The 9,297-nt window shown below is 32.9% G+C and overlaps 2 protein-coding genes across 2 annotated transcripts; one reads left to right on the forward strand and one right to left on the reverse strand.

Moving 5' to 3' along the window:
• Nucleotides 1-917: 917 nt before the first annotated feature.
• Nucleotides 918-7,091, reverse strand: LOC130647446 (uncharacterized). The gene is made up of 2 exons (XM_057453303.1): nucleotides 6,903-7,091; nucleotides 918-1,778 (listed from the first exon to the last, which is right to left on the reverse strand). The coding sequence occupies exons 1-2, from the start codon at nucleotides 7,089-7,091 to the stop codon at nucleotides 1,539-1,541; spliced, it is 429 nt and encodes a 142-aa protein (XP_057309286.1). The 3' UTR covers nucleotides 918-1,538.
• Nucleotides 7,092-7,273: 182 nt separating this feature from the next.
• On the forward strand, nucleotides 7,274-8,254 carry LOC130647445 (uncharacterized). The gene is made up of 2 exons (XM_057453302.1): nucleotides 7,274-7,582; nucleotides 7,908-8,254. Exons 1-2 carry the CDS (start codon nucleotides 7,274-7,276, stop codon nucleotides 8,097-8,099), a joined length of 501 nt encoding a protein of 166 aa, XP_057309285.1. The 3' UTR covers nucleotides 8,100-8,254.
• Nucleotides 8,255-9,297: the final 1,043 nt, after the last annotated feature.

Below are 9,297 nucleotides of genomic sequence, written 5' to 3' on the forward strand. Positions count from 1 at the left end.
CAGAGCAATACTATACGTATCTGTGGCAGCAATGTAACATAGTTACAATCATGACAGATGTAAAGCCAGACGTTTAGATGTAACCATAAAAACAGCAAAACTTACCTTTAAAAATTTTTTTTTGAATTGCAAAAGTTAATATAAGTAAAAATAAATCAAAATTTATCAAAAACAACATCCATAATACCGGTGGTGGGATGACATCGGGTTGTTTCTTTGAACCAGCTTCGGTTGCATTGAAGATGCTTCTGCGTTGCAAGGAAAGTTGTTGCAAGAACCTACGGTAACTTTCCATCGTTGAACAAACACATGTCAGGGATAAGATGGTGAAAATGAAAAGTAAATGTCTTGTCATGATTTCTTTTTCTATTTCAGATCAAGATATGCAATTTTTTTTATTTATTGTTTTTGCTATAATATATTTATATGAATGAATTAACATTTTTAAATTGCAAATAATAACTTTAAAATAACGCCTATCATCTAATTAAAGCTGCCATGAAATTTACGTCTTTTTATTTAACAAACACCACCTTTCAATCAACGACCTCTTAAAATCCTAAGCTTCTCAGGACACATGGATGTTTGTATATGAGGTTCATTATGAAAGAAATTTAAAATCGAGAAAACTGATTGTAAATAATACTTAGTAAAATAAATACCCGTACCATTGCAATACAGATAAAATTCAACCTCGAAAAAGATTATATTCTTTTGATTTAATGCAAAATAAAGACACAGCTAGAGATAAATAAACTAAACAAGTACATTTAAAATAAAATAAATGTTACGAAGCGACAAAAATTTGTATATTCTGTTAAAATAAAAATGTCTATGGTATATATATATATTAAATTACCGTTGATTAAAAAAAGGATTGCGGAATCCTCGTTAGGTGATACCTATATCAGATCAATTCTTGCCCTGCAAGTGCTCATAACAAATTTAAACATCTTGTCTATCAAGTTGCTATCCTATATCCCTTTGAAACTTTACGAGATTCTATTTAAAAGAGAATTACCGTTAAAATGCAAATTTTATAAAATAAAATAGTTGAACATAATTTTAAAAATAGTAAAGGCTCGTGGCAACAGGAAAGAAGGAGGAGAGAAATTTTGCTAAAAATTCTATTCCTATATAGATATCAACAGAAATTTTCCAGTGCGAACAAAATCAGTAAAAGCTTTTGAAAACAGTTCAATTTTTTATGACTTATTAAGGTTGCATTGTATGTAGGTATACACTGCATTGCATTGTATACAGTTACACATTACACTGATACAGGTGTAGGGATTTTTACCTACCTCACATTCATAAACAATAACAAGTTTTATTTGTTCGTAACTGGACAATACATAATGCTATAAAGCTGAAATTCGAAGCAAAAGTTTACACTCTTGACATATTAGCTAAGACATTAGTCACACCCTTGTACACACACACATTACACACACATTTACACATTTACTTTGTCCTTTAAAGCATTATAACAAAAAATCTCATTAAAAGAATTCATTCCTTATGACTAGTTTAAGTAATTAACAAATTGTTATAATTTTTCGGAGAATTGCGGGTGGACATGGAAATCTCTTGTGACATTCGCATAAGTTTTTTATGGCATCAATATAACATTCAAAATACGGTCCATTCCCATAAGGGTTGCATGGTTCCATACATTGCTGCCATTCCTTTCTGGTCCATTGGCAACATCGTCCCCGGTTAATCATGCTTTGTGGACCTTTACATATACTGAAAGAACCGCAATCCAATGGAAATCCCTGAAAGAATAAAAATGCATGTAAAAATAGAAAACAGATAACTGACTGATCGAAGGTTTGTAAAGCAATGTCCAACTTTTCTACTTTCTTTAGAGCAAGCGCGAAGTGAAATTTATTTTTGTAAATAAAGGTTTTAATTATAAAATAAACGTAATTGCCAAATTTTGAAGTAAGTGTGTATTCTCCTTCCAGTTGGAAATTGGTTGAATGAATACTTTTAAAAATTAAAAACAATAACATTCCTCTTCCTCTGTATTTTATCTTGTCAAAGGAACGTACTGGCTAAAAAATTATTGTGAACATGGCTTTTATGTCCAGTGTATTTGTTATAACCCAAACTTTTCACCTACGTTTTTCTGCGTGAAACCATGATTGCTTCGAACGACCCGCTTTAAATTGTTATCAAAGGTGGCTAACAAAACCTATGCTTGTTAGGTGATGCTTGTTAGGTGAGAAGAAAATATAACCTAATTTATTGTAATCGGCGCTTGATCAGCAGAACGAATGATAAATGCTTTTACATGACTCTTCTTAAAAAAGTATTTCTGTTATAGAGGATGGTGCCAACTACCTTAAATGTTCATCTTTTTTGTAATTCCTTTTAAAAGCGCCCCTCTTAAATAAGCGACCACGGGCGGTTTTTTAATATGTTAATGTATTCTAATATTTTGGGAATTAGAAGAAACGATCTTTGTACGCAAAGAGAGTTTTCTTCTTAAAATGAAATTTCATGTTAAAATACCTTTTTTTTTAAGAATTTTGCTGTTATTTCATTGATATAAAAGAAATTTAATCTCAAAACAAACATTTACGCTCAGGGTATGTTATCTATACCTGTTACATTTTCTGTTTTTATATTTTGCGACTTCGACATAACACAAAAATGTAATATTCTTATAAGCGCTCCTCTCGATATATTATCCCTCTCGAATAAACATCCACCCTAAAAATATTGGAGTTAAAAATTCTTTTTTGTCCCTATATTGTGTCAAATATAGTGCATAAATGTGCCGGCTTTCCTTGATCTCAAAATTATGAAAAAAAGGCGCCACAGGTACTTTTTGCGTAATATATAATAGGCGCAAGGGCGCTTAAGCTTGATTCTCATATGGCGTTAGTTCGGGTTAAGCAGGTGTGCTAATTGGAGTTATTTTTTAATGCCTAATGAAAACGTCGATGAGTCATTAGCTCTCCTGTTCTAGTTCCAGATTAGTCCAAACACACTTCTGTATAAAAGTGAGCATGTAATGATGTGTAGAAGCTATTTTTACACATTTGTTTCCAAATTGGCAGACAAAAAAGTTTATCAATACAAGATTATTCATTATTTCTTGCACAAGATGGTCATATTCCCCATATAGCCCTTGCCTAACAAGTTCACGGACACACAATCTATACCGTTTTCGATTTCCCTTCTTTTTTATTCGCCTTATAAAAATTCACGACGAAATATCCTCCTCGATATTATTAAACATATTTTATCAACCTAAACAATTAAATCAGCGTTAATTTTACTTGTAGTTGACACGTCCTCAAGCTAACGCGACGGACAGACATTACGTATACGGATATTACAATATCTAACATGATTAACCTGAGTTCTGAAGTTAGCTCGTAAAAATCAACGCGAATCAACGCAAGATGAAAACTAAGCTTAATTGATATTTTCTTATTCACTTTGTTCAACCGAGAATGAAAGCCTTTGTAAAAGTTCTAATCAAGCATGCGCTATCAGGCGCATGCGTATCTTGCCTCGATTGCTATGGAAATAAGTTACGCTAAAAAAACAAGTTACGACAGTTACTTTTCACCTAACGTTTTACGAACTTTAGGTAACATCTTTGAACAGATAGAATTATAAGCTTACACACGGTTTATTGACACAAAAAAATAATAAAATAGAGTCATTTATGAACTGTTTATTGACACAATCTATAACACGCTTTTGTATAACAATTGTTTTTAGACATCATGTACCTCCCATCCACCACTACATACGGAATGTGTAATTAAAATAAAAACAAGATTAACTTGCAGCCTTTTAATTTAGGAACACTGAGAATGTTGAAAAAACAGCCACATTCTTTCTAGTTTTCTGAAGACTGCTATCTCAAGAAGAAACTAACTGTTCGAGCACCATGATGTAGTTTTATCCGCATAATGATGTGAACCCATCCTCGTCCTAGGATTTAATCTAAAAAATGGCGCTAGCTACGAGGACACGTATAGCATGGCTAGTCGTAAATCCGTGTAAACTCCAGTTACTATCTTTTGCTCACAAACAGAAAAAAAGCATTATAATATATTCAAACTTACGACTTCTCCCGTCCTTTATATAAATATAGCATTCCGTGTTTCGGTAGCACGGCTTATTTCTCTCGCACAGACAAACAGAGTAAAGCTGTTATTAATATAGAGACTAGTCGATAAGGCCCATGGAAAAATCCACTTAGGCAGAAGAAGAATATAAAAAAAAGTTGTTTTAGGTTTTTTGCTGACATCAGCCAGTGCATGAAAAAAAAAAGTTCGCGAAATTTTTTTATCCGTTTCCTGTAATTTGCAGAGCTTGGTTTAAAAATTATACTGACGTCAGCAATGGTCCGTAGAAAGCTAATTTTTTTTTTGGAAATTTATATACCTGTTGCCTTCATCGTATAGATCTTGAAACGCTAATCAAGAAAATGTATTGGATTATGTACTTTTGACAAACGGTTGCAGAGATATTCAGGTTTGAATATTTTTCGATGATGTCATTAACCCGTTCATTCCGAAACGGATTTGGGATTTGGGGACCCAGGTTTGCGAAACTTGCCCAAATTGGTCCTAGGTGGTCCCTGGTTACCCACGCGATGAAAAATCATTGACGTCACCACTTCGTTTCCAAGTTACTTGGCCTCAAAGTTTTAGGTGCACTTTAAAGGCTTCATTCATTTAATATAGAGGATATTGACGTTAAAGTAGTGTTATTGACGTCGCGCGGTAACGTCATATAATTTAACATTTGAGACATACATTTTTCGGCAACTTCAAAGGAAATTTTGGCGACTTTAAAGGAAAATGACGATATCCACTATGACCGTCACATACACTCCGTATTATTATAAAAGACTAGTCGATAAGGCCCGTGGAAAAATCCACTTAGGCAGGATAACAGAGAAAAACAACCGTCATTTAAATTTTGATGACGTCAGCAGAGACATGTCAGAACACAAAATGTTTTTTTTCAGAAATTTGTATGCCTGTTGCCTTCATCGTATAGATCTTGAAACGCTGATCAAGAAAATGTATAAGATCATGTACTTTTGACAAACGGTTGCAGAGATATTAGGGTTTACAGGTTTTTTGATGACGTCATTAACCCGTCCATTCCGAAACGGATTCCGTAACCTAGGTTTGAAAAACTTACCTAAATTGGTCCCAGGTAGTCCCTAGTTACCCACGCAGGAGATGACGTCAGTTATTTCCACCCGTTTCCAAGTTATTTAGCCTTAAAATTAAAAGTGCAATGCAATGGCTTCACTAATCTTATACTTTCCTTTAACGTCAATATTGCATTAACGTCAAAGTTTGCTTATTCTTCAGAACAAATTTATAGACGATGTTTTACAGACTTTATCAAAGAAAATAGTAAAGAAATTCTATCCACTTTGCAAAAGTGACAGACAGACAGAACTGGTGTATTAATATATAGACTAGTCGATAAAGCCCGTGGAAAAATCCACTGAGGCAGAATAAAAATTTTGATGACGTCAGCAACCCATCCACAAAAAAAAGTAGAACTGTGTTTCCACGTTGCCTCTATTGTGTAGAGCTTAAACTGCTGATCAAGAAAATGTATATGATCATGTGCTTTTGATGAGCGGTTAATGAGATATAAGGGTTTTAAAATTTTGCTGACGTCAGCAATGGCCAGTCAAACCCCCAAAACTTTTTTTTAGAAATTTGTATACCTGTTGCCTTCATCGTATAGATCTTGAAACGCTGATCAAGAAAATGTATAGTATCCTATGTTTTTGACAAACGTCTAAGGAGATTTAAGGGCTTTAAAATTTTGCTGACGTCAGCAAAGTCCCTATCAAAAGTTCCAAAAAAAATTTCTTCACAAATTCGTACACCCGTTGCATTCATCATATAGATCTTGAAACGCTGATCAAGAAAATGTATAGTATCCTATGTTTTTGACAAACGCCTAAGGAGATTTAAGGGCTTTAAAATTTTGCTGACGTCAGCAAAGTCCCTATCAAAAGTTCCAAAGAAAAATTTCTTCACAAATTTGTACACCCGTTGCATTCATCATATAGATCTTGAAATGCTGATCAAGAAAATGTATAGGAACGTGCACTTTTGACAAACGGTTGCAGAAATATTGGGATTTGAAGGTTTTGTGATGACGTCATCAACCCGTCCATTCCGAAACGGATTCGGGGATCCAGGTTTGGGAAACTTACCCAAATTGGTCCCAGGTGGTCCCTAGTTACCCACGCAGTGAAAAATCATTGACGTCACCACCTCGTTTCCAAGTTATTTGGCCTCAAAGTTTTAAGTGCACTGTAACGGCTTCATTAATTTAATATAGGATATTGACGTTAAAGTGGTGTTATTGACGTCGCGCCGTACCGTCAGAAAATTTAGCATATTAGACATGCATTTTTCGGTTACTTCAAAGAAAATTTCGGTAAAATTAAAGGAAAATGAACATATCCACTTTGCCTGTTACAGACACACGGAACTGGCGTATTAATATAGAGATAGAGATGATTGCAATCGAGTTACTTCGGGTGCCATTATTAAGACGAGGTTCGCAAACTTTTAAACCACACAGTTGTAAAAAAAACATTTAAAAAAAGACTTTTCATTAAAGTACCATACAAGTAGTCAAATGGTGCGTCCACGTGCTTAGGCCTTAAAAACAAATGATAAATTTGCTAGCGTGATAGTAATCAATGTCCTAAGTAAATAAAATTATTTCCATCGTCCTTGTTTTGTGATAACAATCGTTTGGATACAGGCTGGTGGCGAGAAGTATAAATATCTAACAATATCTAGCGCAAAGTATTTATTAAAATATTAATTAAAAAGACTTTAGTTCATTATTGTCGCCTAAAAAAATTAAAATGAACCTACTGGTAATGGCGCTCGTGGTTTTGATGGAGGCGTGAGAAATGGTGGTGGTGGCACTGACACGTGCTCCGAATCTTTTGTTGATGCCTGTTCAGTTTTAATATCATCAGAAGGAATATTTTCAGCACTTGCTTTCGATGAATACGTATATACGAAAAATGCACAGAAAAAGTAAATTTTGAGTTCTTCCATATTCACTTAAATTCCTTATCTGTTTAATTGACTTGTTATATAGAAACTCACGTATTCTTTCCAATTCATTGATCTAAATGAATGATTACTACTTGGTCTTAAATATCACATCTTCAGAATGTCTATATAGTGCAGAATTATTGAGAAAACTTCACAAGTGATCCGTGACAACAAGCTGAAATATGAAAATAGTTTCGGCACTTTTTTATCTGTACTTAAAATACATACACAGAACTCTGACAGAAGCAATGTTTGTTTTAAAATGCACAACGCTCTTGGCTTTCCTAAACAATTTCAACATTATCATTGGGCGAAGTTTAGAAAACGAAGCAGCTATTAACAGCGATAAACATTCGCAAATATCAGTAGATTTAAATTCAACTATGGCAAAGAAAAAACAATATCTTCAACTCGTTTGTATGCCTTATAAGGTGTGCCCCTTTCCAACGCCTCCCACCTCACCTACGCCACCACCTTGGGTTGCTCCAATGGTATGTACCTCATTTACTCACAATATTGAACGTTTGTACATCTGTTTTGTTACCGTTACTTAATTGTCAAGGTTACCTTTATGTTTTCAGGTTCCATTAATCACAAAAGTTTGATTTGTTAGTCATTATTGCACTGCCAGACAAACCAAGCATTTTTTATAATAATATGTATTATATGTAATATACCATAAATAGTAAAAAAATATTTATATACTTTCTAAATAAAAAATATAATATAATATAAATATAATATATATTTAAAGAATATTAAAGTTTACAACATTTGTTATAAATCAATATCTTGTGTCATCATTTTGTATTTTAGTTTCCATTCAAATGTAAAGAATTTGGAACCTGTCCGATAAAAAAGACACAAAAGAAACGCAGAGGTTGCTGCAGAAAATGCAAACAATCCACAAAAAACTGTCGTAGAGATTCGAAAGCTCAAATGTACCATATGTGTTACCATTTTGCTCTTGGGTGCCTCCATTCATGTCAAATGCAGTTCAAATGTTAAAAAATGGTCTCGTTGAAGATTTGGGATTTAGACAACCTTCTGTAAATAATTACAAACAAAAGAATTAAACAAATTCCTTCTTTTCGTATCTTTTGCTAATAAGTTCTCCCTGTAACATATAGATTTGCCATTTAATAAAAGAATTCACAACAAACCTTATATTCTTAGCGAGATTATCAGTTCTATCCATCATTTGTTTGTTTTGTTTTCTTTTATGTTATTTCAAATTATAACTTTCTATCTCTTCCGTGTTTGTTGTTGTACAAGACCTAATCCTTGTTGTAAATATACTCTACAGATGCTTGAAAAAGAAAAATTATTTTTAGAACCTCTTCGGTCCAATCCAGAAATGTAAAATATTTTAAAACTTGGAAATAAAGGATGGTTCTTGTTATTATGTTCAGAAAATTTGATCATTTTTAACCTATCAATTTATATGTACTTAATCTGTCTTCTTTATGTCAAAATCAAATATAAATGTAGCTAAAAGATTTCGTGATTTCATTATTATAAAGTAATACGTGAATATACTTCAACAAAATGAATTGCTGCTATCAATGTATGAACTGTTTCTTAAACAAAAAATTACAAGACCATGAAAATAAATAATAAAGAAAATGGTGAAAACTGCAAGACTGTACACCTAAAAAGTGAAAAGCTTGTAAACTTATAACTGAGACTAAAATATGAGTAGTAAAAAATTTTCGGCATTAATCTACTGCATGTTCCAAAAATACACCATGAAACATCTTGGATTTTTGCATTGCTAAGCACACTTGCTGCAGCTATTTTTGTAAGAAAATTGGGCAGAAATTATTTTTTGTGTTTTTTGTTATTGTTTTTGTTTTGTGAAGCTATTAACCAAATGTTCCTGGCAATACACAAGCCATGTTATATAGCTTGGTAGAAATAGTGGTGTGTCTAAAAGGAAAAAACAAATCAATAGACCAATTCGTTTAAAGACGATTGCACCTAACGATTTAGGGCATTGATATTTTTATCGAATTTAAGTTTTTATCAAAATTCTTCGCGACATTTTGTGCCTAAGTTTATATTTCTTTTTTTTTTGTAACAGTCACCAATTACGCTTTTATGTGGTATATCCGTTAAAAAAAAGAAACTTAAACATCCATTTGTCATATTTTGTAAGTCTTTGCGTTTTAAACAGTCGCAGAAATGAATATCTGTAAAATGCAAA

Source organism: Hydractinia symbiolongicarpus, chromosome 6 (genome assembly GCF_029227915.1).
Source record: "Hydractinia symbiolongicarpus strain clone_291-10 chromosome 6, HSymV2.1, whole genome shotgun sequence".
NCBI classification, from domain to species: Eukaryota; Metazoa; Cnidaria; class Hydrozoa; order Anthoathecata; family Hydractiniidae; genus Hydractinia; species Hydractinia symbiolongicarpus.